The sequence below is a fragment of the Odocoileus virginianus genome, chromosome 20 (assembly GCF_023699985.2).
Source record: "Odocoileus virginianus isolate 20LAN1187 ecotype Illinois chromosome 20, Ovbor_1.2, whole genome shotgun sequence".
NCBI classification, from domain to species: domain Eukaryota; kingdom Metazoa; phylum Chordata; class Mammalia; order Artiodactyla; family Cervidae; genus Odocoileus; species Odocoileus virginianus.
In genome coordinates, this window is record NC_069693.1 from 14,739,582 (window position 1) to 14,756,319 (window position 16,738).

Consider the following 16,738-nt stretch of genomic DNA (forward strand, 5'->3'; position numbering starts at 1 on the left):
CCAGTTGGCTGGTGTCCAGTTTACACAAATCGTCAATGTTTCAAGCACAATGCCCAGGTGAGCCAGCCCAGTCAGAGCAGGGCTTACAGGAGCTGGGTTGAGGATGCCCATCCTTTCACACCGCCTGGGGCTTTAACAGAGGTCCACACTGTCAGAAGGACCGACTCGTGGGTCACCCCCTTGGCCAGTCATCACCTCTCCTGGATCTAGACCATTCATTAAAGCTAAGGTCACTGCTGGGCACAGCACAAGATTTACTAATCTATTCTACCTACCTCTCCCCTGTGGAATGGGAGGGTCTGAACAGTTTTTTAAGGCTGTCTGAGAAAGCTGAGCTGATCTGCATTTGTTCGGTCCTTACAAAGAGATGTGGGTTTGATCCCTGGGTCAGGAAGATCCCCTGGAGTAGGAAATGGCAACCCACTCCAGTCTTCTTGCCTGGAAAATTCCAGGGACAGAGGAGCCTGGCAGGCTATAGTCCATGGGGTCGCAAAGAGTTGGACACGGCTGAGCAACTGTGCATGTGCATACACACATACACCCACATCACAACATAGCAAACACTGTTAATCTGTTTTTGCTCAGCTCCCAACCACCTGAGACAGAGACAGGGCAGAAAGTGGGGAAGTCCAAGGGACACTAATACATTCTCAGCCACAAGATTATATGTACAAAACTCTTCCTAGTCAAGAACATAGAGCACCGGGATGTATTCTCTCCATAAATGGATTCTTCTTGAATATAGTTTTGAATACGTTCTTGGGTTCTGATCAGTTAAACTCCTACAAGGGCCTGCTTCCCCTTCTCTTGGAATCCCTTAGGGCCAGGGATCACCAAACTGAATCTTTCCAGTCTTGGAGGGATCCCTTCAATTGCCTGTTTGAGTGAAGGCTTTGAAGGAAGACAGCCTTATGCAAAATACTGGCTGTGTGACTCTGGCTGTCAAGTGGGGTAACTGCTGGGACAGCACAAGGGTCACCACCCAGCACAGAACTAGCCTCCAGTAATTGTCACTGTCACCCATTTTTCTGCCAAGGTCCCCAGCACCCATCCCATCCTGGATTGGCATTCTGACTTCCTGCTGGGGCACTCGCCTAATGTCAGTTCTCCTAGATCAGAGGTGGAGGCAGGTGGGAACTGGAGAAACAGGAGTCAGACACAGCCTAAGAGGACACTCCAAAGCTCTGGCACCGATAACTGTTCTGGGAAGGGGTGGCGCCTCAAGTCAGCACCAGGAAAGTCAGCTCTCAATTTCTGCCAAAGTGATAGGAAGAGGGAAGAGTCTTTCCAGCAGCATAGGAATCACTGAGACCCTGCCCACCCAAGAGAGGCACAGCCGACAGAGGGAGACAGTCTGGATAACTTAAAAGAATTCAACCTTCGGGGGACTTCCTTGGTGGTCCAGTGGTTAAGACTCTGTGCTCCCAATACAAGGGGCCCAGGTTAAATCCCTGGTCTAGGAACTAGATCGCACACTAAGAGCTCTCATGCCACAACTAAAGATCCTGCATGCTGCAACGAAGATGGAAGATCTGAGTTCCACAACTAAGACCCAGCACAGCCTACTAAATAAATAAATTAAAAAAAAATTCAACCTTTGGATCCAGCTGGGCTTTGAATCCGATGTGGCTGCTCCCTTTTTTCTCTAAGCTGAAGGGGGCTCTGCTGTTATGTGCAGCCAAAGGAGCCCACTGAATGAGGTGCAGGATGTAGAAGGCAGGGGCTTACCAGTGAACTTGATGGCCGTGATGGATGAGGAGTGATCGTCCAGGGTCTGCTCCAGGTTGTAGTTCTTCTCCACGTTCAGCACGTGGATCAGTCGGTCCCGACTGGCCGAGGCAAGCAAAGTCAGCCCTGTAGGTGAGAGGGAGGTCCTGGGTTCCTGGGGGCCTGCTTGATGGCCTGGCCTCTCAGACAGCAGTGTGACCGAGCTTTCCTGGCCTTGAGGAAGGGGATCTCTGGTTTCCTAACTGCAGCCAACTTGCCCCAGACCCTGGCACTCTGCATTCCTCGCCACCAGGTCGTGCAGGATGAATCTTGATGTACACATGGACACTCCTCCGCCCGTGCCCACACCAGACACTTCAGCAAAGCCCAGCATGCCTTCCTACCCAGTCCAGCTACTGGCAGCCATGAGAGGCTCTGCCAACTTCTCAACCTCTCCAAAACTCCACCCACCCCCGTCACTCTCTACACTCTGGCTGCATGAGCCTCACGTCGGTCCTACTGACCATCTGCTGCCACCCTTTCTTCCGACACTGGACCTTCGTGCTGGCCCCCTCAAATGGTGCTTACTCTGGGCACCTGCTAGGTCTAAGGCCTAACAGCGATCTGAGGTGGAGGGGAGCTCAGGAGAGGTGTACTGGATGAAAAGAAATGCAGAGGAAATTTGGCAGAACAGAGTATGGGAAAAGGAAGGAGAAAAGAAGAGCATGGGAAAGAATATTAACCTCATTAGGACATAACTTCACCAAGATTATATTCCTGCCAAAAAGGTATCATCAGAATCAAAACATGAGGAAAACAAACAAATCCAAATGGAAGGAAATTCTATAAGACAACTGGTCTGTATTCTGCAGAAAGACAAAGTCATAAAGACAAACTAAATAAGGCTGTGGAAATAAGCCTCAAGTCAGCACCAGAACAAAGGAGACAAAAGAGCTGCACCAACTAAAGCGTGAACCTGGACTGGAAAGACAAAGGTGCTGCAAAAGACAACATTGGGAAAACTGGCAAAATGGGAATAAGAACTCAAGATAGGGACTTCTCTGGTGAGTCAGTGGTTAAGAATCTGCCTTCCAATGCAGGGAACAAGGGTTCAATTTCTGGTTGAGGAGCTAAGATCCCACATGTCTTGAGCAGCCGCCACTAGAGAAGCAATTAGAGAAACCAGTGTTCTGCAGCAAAGACCCAGCATGGCCAAAAGAAAAAAAAAAAAGCCCAAGAGAGATGACAGATTTGATAAGATGCACATTGAATAAGATGCACTGTGGTCAGGTAAATAGATGTTCCTGTTGCTGGGAAACGCTTACAGAAGCATTTAAGAGTGAAAGGACAGCAAGTCTTCCTTTCAAGTAGTTTTAACTTTCTCTCAAGTGGTTTAGCAAAAGAAAAAAAAAAAAAAACAACAGCAGGGCTTCCCTGGTGGCTCAGTGGTAAAGAACCTGCCTGCCAATGCAAGAGACATGGGTTTGATCCCTGGTCTGAGAAGATCCTACATGTTATGGAGCAACTAAGCCCATGCACCACAACTACTGAACCCTTGGCTCTAGAGCTTGAGAGCTGCAACTTCTGAGCCCATGTGCCACAGCTACTGAAGTCCATACACTCTAGAGCCTGTGCTCTGAAACAAGGGAAGCCACTGCAACGAGAAGCCCATGTGCTGAAACTAGAGAGTAGTCCCCTTCAAAAACCAGAGAAAAGCTCACGCAGCAATGAAGACCCAGCACAACCAAAAATAAACAAATACAATTATTTTTTTTAAAAAAAGAAAAAAATTACATACATGGTATTATTTTATTATGAATTATTACACATAATGTATTATTACACATACACGCACAAATCCAGAGAAAAGGAGAGAGGGGAAGCAGATAACATCCTATATATAGTCAAAGGGTCAGACAGGATTTAAAGAAAAGACTTGGGGAGCTGTGAAGAATCTACAGGTGTTCATGATAATATTCTCATAAATTTACTGTAAGCATCGAAGTTTCTCAAAGAATATGTTTCACTACTGATCTATCTTTTCCAGCAGAAAAGGAGCTCATCCATACATTTACTCATTAACCTTCACCTCTTTAGCCTGAGCAGCTTGGGGTGCTGGGGACCAGGGTAAGCAGGTCAAGTCCTGCCTGCTGGGTCTTGCTTTCAGGAGTCCTAGCCACCCTGGTCCCGGGGCTTGGCAACAGCAATTCTTATTAAGTGCAGGAGCCCTAGCTGTCATTCACAGTCCCACCAGACACGAACTACTCATCCCGGTGGCTCTGCCAGGCAGGCCGTGCCCCCACCACAGGCTCACCTGTCTCCGGCTTGGAGTACTCCAGGCACAGCACCTCAGCATCGTGGGCCTCCACCTTGACCAGCTCGTCCATGAAGTGCAGCTCGTGGATCCTGGGAGACACACACTGCCTGCTGTACCCTGTCCACCGCCCCCAGCCCTCAGCCCCAGGTACTCTGCTCCCACTAGAAAAGGCCAGAGCAGCTGGGTGGGGGACATAGAGAATACCCTACCCTGGCCAACTAGTCTAGAGGTGCCTGACCTTTCTCGGCACCCAGAAAGCTCCCAAGCCTGGGAGCACCTAAGCAGGCACCGGCCCCTTGTGGTTCCATGGGTTAACATCTACAATGGTCCCTGGGGGAACAAGGGTTAGGGGAGGGCTGTTATCAGAGGTGATCACTGGGGGTAGGGCAGGGGTCAGAGGTCATACTCAAAGATAGGCCCTATGGGTGGGAACATTTTTGTTGTTTGTTTTACAGCTTTTGGTTTTTGGCCACATTGTGTAGCTTGTGGAATCTTAGTTACCTGACCAGGGATCAAACCTGGGCCTTTGGCAGTGAGAGCACGGAGTCTAAACCACTGGACTGCCATGGAAGTCCCAGGTGGGAACATTTAAAATATATATATTTATTTATTTGGGCGTGCCTGGTCTTACTTGTGGCACACAAACTCTTAGCTGTAGAGGTGGGATCTAGTTCTCTGACTAGGGACTAAACCCAAGCCCCCTGCATTGGAAGAGCAGAGTCTTAGCCACTGGCCCACCAGAGAAGTCCCCCAGGTGGGACCATTTGATTCTAATTTTTTTTGCCACACCCCAGGGCTTGCAGGATCTTAGTTCCCTGACCAGGGTTTGAACACAGGCCCTTGGCAGTGAAAGCCTGGTCCTAACCACTGGACTGCCAGGGAACTCCCTCTCATTCTTAAAGGGTCTCAAATCCAGACTTTCCTCATATTCTTGCCAAATGAAATCAGACAACAGGTCATCCAGGACTGAAATAAGAAATGGTCATCCCAGCTCCTCCATTCTCCACCCGTGTGATCTTAACCTGGCCACTCAGCCCCTCTTTCCTCAGCGAATCCATCTGAAAGTGGTGAGAATAACAGCACTGACACCAGCGGGTCGCTGAGAGGATTAAATCAGTCGATACCCACAGTGCTCAGGCCAGTGGCCGGCCTGGGAGAAGACCATGATGCCCCTGTTAGCTCTCCTTACTGTTTTCCGCCATTCACACCAGGATGCTGTCAACTGGAGCAGCCCCCTGACCTGCTTGGTTTGCCTCATCAGTGACTGACATCAAAACAGCTGCCAACATTTAAAGACCATAAAATTTCACAGAAAAAAATCTGCACAAAAAGTTCTTGTCTGTTCTTCTTGGATGACAGGAATATGTGACAACATGGAGGCTGTGCTACTGGTGCTGTGTGGCAGCTGCCCCTTCACGCGGCACATGGTCTCCAGCACCCCTGGTCCCTCCCATCCCACCAGAGACCCAGCACCTAGGTGGTCACTGCTGTACCCTTTCACATTACACCTGATTCCTAAGACAGGGCTCATATTCTGTCAGCACCTATTGGGCCTGTCACATCTTGAAAAACCTCTGCAGGGTGGTAAACAGCCTGAGCCCTCAGATGTCCCACCCTCTGACCCCTCTCCTAGCACTCCCAGGTCCAGCTGGCATCTTCTCTGAGGGTTCAGCAGTGGTACCACGGGGCCAAGAAGGTGTCACCCTGCCCTGGAGTCATGCAAGTGTGCCTGTCCACTTGGGAGGCAAAGTTCACATGGCCCAGTCCCTAGGTGCCTACTCTGATATACTGGGAGCCAGCCCTTCTGGAAGCCCCTTCTCAACTTATGTTCCCAGGGCGGGCTGGCTACCAGACTGCTACCCACACTCCCTCATTGCCAACAGGCAGCTGGAGGTGCCAAGGCCAGGGCTCCTCCCCACTGCCCTGAGCACCCGAGCCCAAGCTGGGAGGTGTGCACTAGACACCACCAGGGCCCACTTGCCTCAGATTTCCACTTCGGTCGCCTGAAGCCAAGTGTTGGCCATCAGGACTGACCTGCATGACTCGAACCCCAGCTTTCACGTCCACGGACATCGCATTCTCGCTCCCCCGGTCTGGGAAGTGTGACATATCCTGCAGGTGCTGGATGTCGTTCTCCACATACACGACCTTCAGCAGGGTCTGCAGAGAGCAAAGGGCTGAGGTCAGTGCTATGAGAACCTCTGAAGCACTGCTGCCATTGTGTCTCCTTACAGCCAGTCTCCCAATCTTGATGAGGAACAGAACTCTGATTCTGACTTGGAAACTTTATTACTCAGAATAATTACTATGTCTCCCACACTCCTTTGCATCTAGATGAAGTTGTGTGAATAAATTCTGGTCAATGAGATGTAAAGCAAGTGAAAACTCTTCTTCCTTCCCACTGTCCAGCTGCCTGGAACTTGGATGTGATGACTGGTGCTCCAGTAGCCATATTGGGTCATGAGGACAAGGGCCACTCCTTCAAAATGGGTGGTTCTTAAGTCTCTAAGTACTTCCTAAAGCTGCCAAAACAGCCTGGACTTGTTATCGCTAGGCTATTTTTATGAGCCAGAAAATCAAACCTTTTCCATCGTGTTTGGATTTTTCTATTATGTATAACCAAATACAACACATATATCACAGGTGCAGAAGAGATGGTTGGGGGAGAAGAGGTGCTAGTGAGGGTAGTGGTGCACTTGGATACACATTCTGCATTAAGGGCCTTTTGTGTTCTGGTAACACTGACCTCTTTTGGATTTTCCAACTCACCAAGCTCTTTCCTATCTCAAGGCCTTTGTCCCTTGGTGTAGAACACTCTCCCTTCCCCTCTTTATGCTGCCCAATCCTCCCATCTCAGTTATCTCTTCCTCTAGAGGCTGCCCCGAGTGCCACAGATAGAGTCAGATGACTATTCATGTATCCTACTCGTACCTCACAACTTTCTTTCATGGTACTTTATATGTTTGGGATTATATCATAGTGTGTGTAGTTACCGGCTCATTGTCTGCCTCCTCCACTAGACTAGAGGTGCTTTGAGAGGAGAAGAATGTGTCTTAGTCACTGATGTGTCCCCAGCATGCAACACAGCACCTAGCACTGACCTTGGTAGTATCTGCAGAATCAATGAATACATGATTTAGGCCTTAGCTCCCCAGAGAAGCTCTCTCACTGACCTAGCAAAACCCAACATTTCTCCAGCAAAGTGTTTTCTCCCCAGCCTCTCATCATGCCAGCACCCCATCTCCGGCCCCAGTCATTGCTAGACAGGGGATGCTTCTGCCTGGTTCAGCCCATCACATGCTCCCCAGGGGGGTTCTAACCCAAGACTTGGGGAACAATTTCTTCTTTGTTGAGTATATTGGATTGCCTGGAGTAGTTGTGTTTACATATACTTAAGAGAGTAGGAGCTGACTCAAAGGAAAGCAAAGAGGAAAGACCATGCCACTTAGAGAGGGAGAGAAAGAAAACTGAGAGAGGAGACAGAAATTGACATGCCTTGGTTCCTGGTTCCTGCCCCTAGTGAAGTCAAACACCCAGGTTCCATAAAACTCTTTCCTGCCCCCATATTTAGCTTCAAGTAGGCCTTTGTTCCTCCTAACAGACAGATCACAACGAAGCTACTCACATTACTGAAGATGTTCTTCTGCCAGTGAGAGTCAGGGTTGCTGTCCATGTTCCAGAAGCGGATGGTATTGTCTGAGGAACAAGTCAGAAAAGATCCTGATGGTAGACAAGCTCTCTGATCTTCAAACTCAGGATACACCTATAGTCCCCAGAGAACAAGGCAAAGGGCAATTCAGTATAACCACTTTGATAACAACACTATGACCTACTATTGGATTTTTGTGAAAAATAGTAAGTTGCAGGGCTACCCTGGTGGTCCAGTGGTTAAGAATCTGCCAGGCAATGCGGGGGATACAGGTTTGATGCCTGGTCTGGGAAGGTTCCACATGCCTCGTGGCAACTAAGCCCATGTGCCACAGCTACTGAGCCTGTGCTCTAGGCCTGAGGGCCTAGAGCTCAGGCTCTGCAACAAGCGAAGCCCTCACGCCACAACTAGAGAAAGCCTGCAGGGAGCAATGAAGATGCAGTGCAACCAAAAATACACAAATAAATAACAAAATAAAATCAGTGTTGATGAAAATACAATGATGAAGATATTGAATAATTTGTGACAATAACAACATAGAGGAGGAGGGACAGAACTACATAAAGAGCAGAGTGTTTGTAAACTATTGAACCTAAATCGCTATTATTTCAAACTAGTTTGTTAAAAATATAAGATGTTACTTATAATTGTCTAGGAAGAAGGTAACTTTAAAATATACAAAAGAAGAAATGAGAAGCAAATCAAAATGGAACAATATAAAAACATCAATTAAACACAAAAGAAGGTAGTGATAAAAGAATTAAGAAACATCAAAGACTTAAGAAAGATACATACATGTTCATGACATGACATATTCAAAGATACATACAAGTTGAAAGTGAAGGTAGAGAAAAAGATACTCCATACAAATAGTAACTAAAAGGGAGTTTTGCATGTCTATAGTAATGTTAGATAAAATAGACTTTGAGTAAAAAGTTATTAAAAGATCAAAACAGACTTTAGCTTTATCTGTAATATTTCATGTTTTTTCCCAAGAAGAATGTTTTTATACATAAATTTTGAAAACTATTTTTAAAAAATATTCTTAAGTGAGAAAAGTACAAGCAACAGAAATGTCAGATCCATGAAGGCAGATACATTCAAGCAAAGAGCTGGATAATGTCTATTCAAAAGGATGAAGTTATTTCTCACAGTCTTGAATTGGGCCACTGAAAACATCATTTATCTAGGACAAACATTTTCAGAAAGAAAAAAAAAAATTGGATACAATTCTTTCTCCAAGAGTTGCTTTATCTGCAAGAAGTACTTAGAATACCTTCAGAGAAAAAGTCCCACAGATTCATTCTCAGAAAATAAAGACTTCTTTAATACTTAAAAAACAAAAAAAGCAAGCTTCCCTGGTGGCTCAGTGGTAAAGAACCTGCCTGCCCATGCAGGAGACTCAGGTTCAATCCCTGGTCTGGGAAGATCCCCCATACTGTGGAGCAATTAAGCCCATGCACCACAACTGTTGAGCCTGGACTCTACAGCCTGCAAACTGCAAGTACTGAAGCCCTAGAGCCCATGCTCCTCAACAAGAGAAGTAGGCGGACCGCAACTAGAGTAGCCCCTGTTCTTTGTAGCTAGGGAAAAGTCCTCGCAGCAACAAAGGTCCAGCACAGCCAAAAATAAAATAATACAAAAAAAAGCAATAAAGTACACAAATGCCCTTGACAGAAAGCTCCCTGAGGTACACACGCTCCTGCTGTGGGGCCTTTGCGCCTGCCATACCCCCAGTGGTGGCTAGCCTCACCCCTCTCTTCCTGCAGGTCCCCCACTAGAAGAAGGTCACACCGTCTGAGAGGCTTTCCCTGACCACTCTCCTTTCTAAAATAGCACCTTTGATCCCCTTCCCTGCTGGGTGGCTTTGTCTTTCTTCAGAAGGGTATTGTACTCGGCATGTTCTTGACTGATTTGTTTATAGGTGTACTCTACCACCCGGATGTAAGCTCCAGATGAGGACTCCTGTCAGCTTCCTGTTCAGACGTGTCCCCGGCACCCAGAACAGCACCTGGCACATACTGGGGTCCAGGAGTATCTCTGGCAGGAATGGCTGAACAGGCTTCCCAAACTCTGCAGAAGCTTTCTCAGCTGAGCCCCCCAGGCTGGGGCTGAGCAGGGGTGGGGGGAGGGAGAGAGGGGCTCACCTCCACGTTCCAGACGTAGGAGCTGTGGAAGAGCTCCGACCACACCTTGCCTACTTGGTTGATGTCTCTGACATTCCAGATGTAGATGCTGTGGTCCTTGTACACGCAGGACAGCCACTGGTGCGTGGGGTCAAAGGTCAGCGCCACTGTATCCGGGTAGGTGGCCTCTGCCTTCCTGTGGAAGAGGAAGCTGACAGGGCCACGTGAGTCATCAGTTGCCACCAATGCCACCGTGAGTAGCGACAGCTGCCTCTGGCGACACCCGAGCAGCCCCCTGCCTGGCAGTGCCACCCCTGATGATCTCTGTGGTAACCCAGCTCTCCCACTCCTCCATCTTCTTCCTTTGCTTTGCTTCTAATACACAGGCTGTAAACTGGAAGCTTCCGCCTGGCCCCTGAGAGTGTGTGAGTTTTCAACTTCTGTCAACATTTCTCTCCCCTCATTTACTCGGCACAAGATCCATCCTCTCTGAGCACAGGATCATGGCCTTCTCTCTTGGCCTCAACACATGATCAAAAATCCCTGTAGCAGTGAGGATAGGCTCCAAGCCCCTCTCAGCAGCTCCCATCAATGCCATCACTTGTTATCCTTCTCCCACCCGGCACACCGGGGCTCCTGCTGTCCCCATAACACACTGAGCCAAGTGCGCTGTCCCCTTAAGGCCTTTGCATTCGCTGTCAGGACCCAGCTCTCCTCACAGCTGGCCTCATCTCACTGCAGAGGCCTCCCCCAGCCACCCAATCAACACAGCCCCATCCCAAGATCCTCTCCTGGAGTCCCTGCTTTATTTCAGCAAAGCATTTACGACTATCTGAAATGATCTTTTTTATTTTTCAAATGTTTATGTACTCATCCATCATCCAGCACCTTGGGGCTTCCCAGGTGGTGCTAGTGGTAAAGAACTCGCTTGCCAGTGCAGGAGACATAAGAGACTTGGGTTCAGTCCCTGGGTGGGGAAGATCCCTTGGAGGAGGGCATGGCAACCCACTCCAGTGTTCTTGCTTGGAGAATGCCATGGACAGAAGAGCCTGGTGGGCTACAGTCCATAGGGTCGCAAAGAGCTGGACACAGCTGAGTGACTGAGCATGTACGCATTAGACTACAGACATCACGAGATTCTGCTGCCTCCTTAGGGTCTGTATCCTGCTTCCAGCCCAGGGCGGCCAGTAAGCAGACGGATCAGGAAGCATGGGTGGATACCGGCAGACAGACTCTAGGTGGGCCCCTCTCCCTCCCCGTGCCGGGCAGTACCTGGGCTCCAGGCCCTGGGCCACATCCACCCCCAGGTAGTGCGGCTTGGGCAGGTTGGTGAGGTATTGCAGGCTGTGGGCTTGGAAGATGCGGACTATCCCATCAGTGCAGCCACAGAAGATGAGCTCCTGGCTGACACAGAGGCAGGAAGACAGGGAGACCTGTGGGGGCAAAGGGGACCCAAGTGGACCTGCTGCTTCATGTGGCCCAGATCGGGTCAGCCTTGGGCCTCCAGTAAAGCTTTACAGTTTTCGGATTTAAGAAGCCCATTTTTTGAACTTACTTACACAACAGAAAGAGACTCGTAGACTTAGAAAACAAACTTATGGTTGCTGGGAGGCAGGTTACAGGAAGAGAGAGGGAATTTGGGATGGACAGGTTCACACCGCTATATTTAAAATGCATAACCATCAAGGACCTACTGTGCAGCACAGGGAACTCTGCTCGATGTTGTGCGGCAGCCTGAATGGGTGGGAAATTTGGGGGACAATGGATACATGAATATGCATGGCTGAATTCCTTTGCTGTCCACCTGAAACTATCGTGACATTGTTAATCAGCTAAACCCCAACACAAAATAAAAAATATTTAAAAAAAAAAGAAACCCATTTTTTGCAGATTTTAAGATTTTTGAAATCAAGATACAATGTACAGTCACTGTAGAAGAAAAGGTGGCAGAAAGGCACACAAAGGCATAAACTGGGGCAGAGTTGTCATTGCTATAGAGGAACTCAGCTGTGCATGGAAAACATCTCCTTAGCTGATTGTGACCTCCGAGGTCGCCTGCACTGGAAGTGTTGAATTTTAAGCTTAAATTTGATTCCACATTGCTTAAAAATAACTTCATAGAGAGTATATACTTCAAAGCAGAACAGAAAAAAGTTACTTTTAGAAAGGACTATCCATTCAACCAGGGCATGCACATAAAGGGGTAGGACATGCCAAACTTCTAGATATAGCTTAGAGTAGTTATGCCAAATCTACAGACTCAGTTTCTGAGTCTCTAAGAAGTCGCTAAGACCACTACTCAGGGACTAAGCATCTATCTATTGAAACATCTGACTTGCTTAAAAGCTTCAGTAGTTCTAGCAGGAGGATTCAAATGAGAAAAATAATGTTCAGTGCAGCACTGTTTACAATAACCAGGACATGGAAGTAACCTAGCTGTCCATCGACAGATGAATGGATAAAGATGTGGTACATACATACAATGGACTATTACTCAGCCATAAAAAAGAACACATTTGAGTCAGTTCAAGAGAGGTGGAGGAACCTAGAGCCTGTTATACAGAGTTAAGTAAGCCAGAAAGAGAAAAATAAATACAGTATATTAACGCATATATATGGAATCTAGAAAAATGGTATTGATGAAACTATTTGGAGGGCAGGACTGGAGATATAGAGAATAGACTTGTGGACACAAAAGTGGGGGAGGGAGGGACGAATGGAGAAAGTAGCATCAACATATATGCACTATCTGGTGTAAAGTGGATGCTAGAAAGAAGCTGCTATATACCACAGGGAGCCCAGTCTGGTGCTCTGTGATGACTTAGAGGGGTGGGATGGGGGATGGGAGGGAGGCTCAAGAGGGAGCAGATGTATTATAATTATGGCTGATTCGTGATGCTGTATGGCAGAAACAACACAACATGGTAAAAATTAAAAATCAAAACAAAAAAAAATTTTTTTAAACGATATTTAACCAACTAGGAAGACAGAAAAGGCTCAGAATTCTCTACATGCCTCTTGCCAGGCCGTTAACCCTGAAGCTGGAGGTCTGGAGGAGAATTGCAACAGCAGGAATAGGATAAGCAGGAAAACTCTGATGCGTCTGCTAACAGCCAAACAGGCACCCAATCCCAGGATGGAAAGACAACTTGGACTCAAACCCTCAGATCCTGAAGAAAAGCGGTTCTGCAATTCACTGATACATCATTTTTTAGTTTAAAATTTTATATATATTTTTTAAACTTTTTATTTTCTATTGGGGTATAACCGATTAACAATGTTGTGATAGTTTCAAGTGAACAGTGGAGGGCTCAGCCATACATATACATGCATTCTAAATTTTTATGTATTTTATATAGTCTTTGATTGTAAAAATAATATAAAAATTATTAAGCCCATGACACCTTAAATTAAACAAGGAAAAAATGGCGGTCCTCCCACCAGCTAAGAATGCCCAGTAAAGAAAACAAATGTGAACTGGATCACAGTGATGGGGAAGCAATTATAACCCTGACCCGTTACAGAGGCCAGGCAATGTGCTAAGTGCCTTACATGTACCATCCCACAGGACACCCCTATCAACTTGGTGAGGCAGACAGTAGTAGTCCCATTTTACAGACAGCCTCTCCCAGAATCAAATAAGCAGAACCAGAAATCAGAGCCTGAGCTGGTGTGACCAGCTATGACGCAAGGGCAGTGCTGTGTGTCTCTGGAGACACATGTCACGGGAAGAGTGTTTCCCACACTGACAGCGGAGAGAGGGGCTGGGGTACCTTCAGGTTGATCCACTTTTCCAGCACCCTCTTCTCGTTGAACTGGCAGAGGAGGCCCGAGCAGGACACACAGAAGGTACTGCCTGCCATCCGGCCCTGGCCACAAGCCACACCACAGAAGACGTTGTCATGCAGCTCACCCAGGATGCCTGAGCGCCCCACCAGGGGCACCGTGCCTGTGACCTGGAGGGAGAGTGGGGCACAGTGAGACCCTGAACAGACGGCCCAGTCCCCAGCCAGGTCACGACAGGCTCTCCTGGCCAGTGGACAGGACACAGCTAAATGGAGAACTCTCAGAAACACCTCCAAGTGGAGAAGGCAGAACAGAACACGCACGCTTCCAGACAGAGTGGCTGGAGGCCACAGGCCCAGAATGAGGGGTGGCCCTAGGGCCCAGCAGGGGAGAAGAGGTTTCCCGGCAGGTCTGTCAGTCAGTCAGCATCTGGAGAGCAGTCCCGGAGACAGAAGGCCACCCCACTGAGAGGCTAGACAGCCACTGCCCCCGAATCATGGTAGAACCAGGAGTCCCTACTACCCCTGATGGTTCTCCCCTAGGCCTTGCTGAGGGAGTGGGGATGAAAACGCACCTTTGCTTCAGTGGACACTTCCAAGAACCAGAACCTCACATGCCGGTTCCCGACAGTGACAAAATAGCTGCTGTCCTCTGAGAAGGAGAGGGCAATGACCCGGCATGATACCTTGTTGGAGGCCACCAGGATGTCTTTCTGGAAGAATCAGTGAAGAGAAGGTCACCCCAGCACCCACCTCACCAGACTCTTTGAGCCTCTTCTCTCAGCCCTGTGTCTCCCTGCCCTCGCCTGCTCCAAGGTTGTCTTCCTCAGGCCCTTCTTTTTGGGGAAACCTACATGTGGCCCTCTTATCATTCCCAACACAGATGAGATTGAGGCCTGGAAGGGCTTCCACATGAGAGGAAGTTCCAAAACTCTCCTCAGGAGTCCAAGCCCTGCAGCCCACATATGGTGTTGAAGATGGCCACAGCTAGAAGCGAAGGACAATGCAACCCACGTTGCTGGAGATTGGGCTCTCACTCTGGGCCCCGCTGAGCCCTTCACAGGACAGCTCAGGGAGCCCCTCAAAAGTCCTATGAGGGAGGTGCTTCTCCCCCTACCCTGTCATGCTCAGGCAGGACTGTCACATGCTCAAGGTCACAGAGCAGGTGATGAACAGAGCCAGGACTGACACCCACTTCTGCCAACTTTAAGTCCTCCCCAAGCTGTTCCCAAGCCCAGCCTTCCAACGCATAGCCCTGAGTTCTCCCAACTCAACAAAGTAGATACTATAACATCTATTTTACACATGAGGAAACAGACTCACAGAAAGGTTAGGTCACTTGCTCAAGGTCACAGCTGGTCAGTATAAAACGAATGATACGTTCCACTAGTTGAGAGCTTGTCACATGCCCTACAACAAGTGCCTAAAATAGGGACTGGCATGCAGTAGGTACTCAAGAAATATTTGCTGGATAGGGCTTCTCTGGTGGCTCAGTGGCAAAGAATCCGTCTGCCAATGCAGGAGACACGGGTTCAATCCCTGGTCCGGGAAGATCCCACATGCCGCAGAGCAACTAAGCCCATGCACCAAAACTACTGAGCCTGTGCTCTAGAGTCGTGAGCCATAACTTCTGAAGCCTGCACACCCTAGAACCCCGTGCTCTGCAACAAGAGAAACCACCACAATGAGAAGCACAAGTGCTGCAACTAGGGAAATGCCTGCACAACAAAGACCCAGCCAAAAATAAAAATTATTAAACAAACAAAAAGTGTGTTGGATAAACGCTTTACCAAGTTATCTCATTTAGTTCCCCCCATGCCTGAGACTCAGGGTGTTCTGGCGGCTGGCTATCTGCCACCCACCCACCAGCTCTTACCTTCCAGTCCCAGACGTTGAGCACCATGTCGTGCTGGTAGCCCATGGACACAATGTGCTTCATGTTGGGCGAGAAGGCCACGCAGGCCACGCCATACTTGTGGCCCAGCATTTCCGCCACCTGACTCTTCTCTTCCACGTCCCAGATACGTACAGCAGGCCTGTGCCCATTCTGGGGAAGATGGTGCCATTTACTGCTGCTGGGTTCTGCACCAGGTGAAGCTGGAGGGGCTGTCAGGGCTGAAGCTGGTACTGCCCCAGGGTGTGCCTGAAAGCCATCCCCCCTGCCCCTTGCCGCATCTGCCATGGGGCTTTCCTGGTCCAGGAAGGAGCTATTCCAGGGATTCCTCAGGTCTGCTGGGGCCAGAGGAATGGCCCCAAGACCCCTTCCCACCCACTCCACCATGATCACCACTCACCTCCCCTGTCACTATGTACTTTCCATCAGGGGAGAAGGCCAGAGCACTCAGAGACTTCCTGGGGACAAGGAAAGGGGTTGATCACTGGCACTGAGGGTGGGCAGCCAGACCCCAGCCTGGCTGTGCTCACAGCACTTGGTGCATCCCTCACTCCCAAGAGGCCAGGAGAGGTGAGCGAACACAGTTCCCTGGAGCCAGTGCTGTGAGCTGGCCCAGCACAGCACCCAGTGCGTTCCCAGCCCGTCCTGCAGCCAGGAGAAGCAGGGGCAGTGCACAGAGAAATGAGGTTTTATAAAAGCAAAGGCCCCTTCCTCCCCCAAACCTCAAGCCCTGATGGAGTGGATACTGCACAGCTCATGGGATTGTAGTTCCCCACTCAGGGATTGAACGTGGGTCCTTGGCAGTGAAAGCATGGAGTCCTAACCACTTGACCAGCAAAAAATTCCCAGAGACAGAGAATGATAAAGCAAACGTTGGTAAAATGTTAGCATCTGGGAAATATGGGTGAAAGGTATACAGATGCTCTTTGTACTATTCTTGTAGTCTGAAATTATTTCAATGTAAACAGTCTAAAAATTGCCAGTGCTTACGCCTTATTCAAGACTACCTGATTCAGCCTTCATTGAGGGTGAGGCCTAGGATCAGGTGACTCTGAAATGCAGCCAGGATGAAAACCTCCATTCTGCCCACACTGCCTCCTAAGACAGATCCACTAGTGACTTAGAGTGGACTCTTTTCGGCTATCTGCTTCAGATCAAGATGACCTACTCTACCACCTGTGGGCATCGGGGAGGCAACTGGGAGGATGAGAAGAATTGGCCAAGGGAGACTCTGACAAATGCCACCAAGCTCCAGCCCAT

The 16,738-nt window shown here is 48.7% G+C and overlaps 1 protein-coding gene across 3 annotated transcripts in view; it reads right to left on the reverse strand.

Annotated features, from left to right (window-relative positions):
- The window catches only part of WDR62 (WD repeat domain 62), a 46,781-nt gene that overhangs the window by 16,913 nt on the left and 13,130 nt on the right, over positions 1–16,738 (reverse strand). For 2 of the 3 annotated variants that reach the window (XM_020871703.2, XM_020871701.2), the window contains exons 4-13: positions 15,879–15,936; positions 15,461–15,631; positions 14,160–14,297; positions 13,573–13,755; positions 11,072–11,232; positions 9,821–10,010; positions 7,650–7,787; positions 6,006–6,184; positions 4,022–4,113; positions 1,729–1,854 (exon numbers count right to left, since the gene is read on the reverse strand). In XM_020871703.2, the coding sequence (XP_020727362.2) occupies positions 1,729–1,854; positions 4,022–4,113; positions 6,006–6,184; positions 7,650–7,787; positions 9,821–10,010; positions 11,072–11,232; positions 13,573–13,755; positions 14,160–14,297; positions 15,461–15,631; positions 15,879–15,936 (1,436 nt within the window). The remainder of the gene's footprint in view (positions 1–1,728; positions 1,855–4,021; positions 4,114–6,005; positions 6,185–7,649; positions 7,788–9,820; positions 10,011–11,071; positions 11,233–13,572; positions 13,756–14,159; positions 14,298–15,460; positions 15,632–15,878; positions 15,937–16,738) is intronic. The other variant, XM_020871702.2, reaches the window with a different exon arrangement.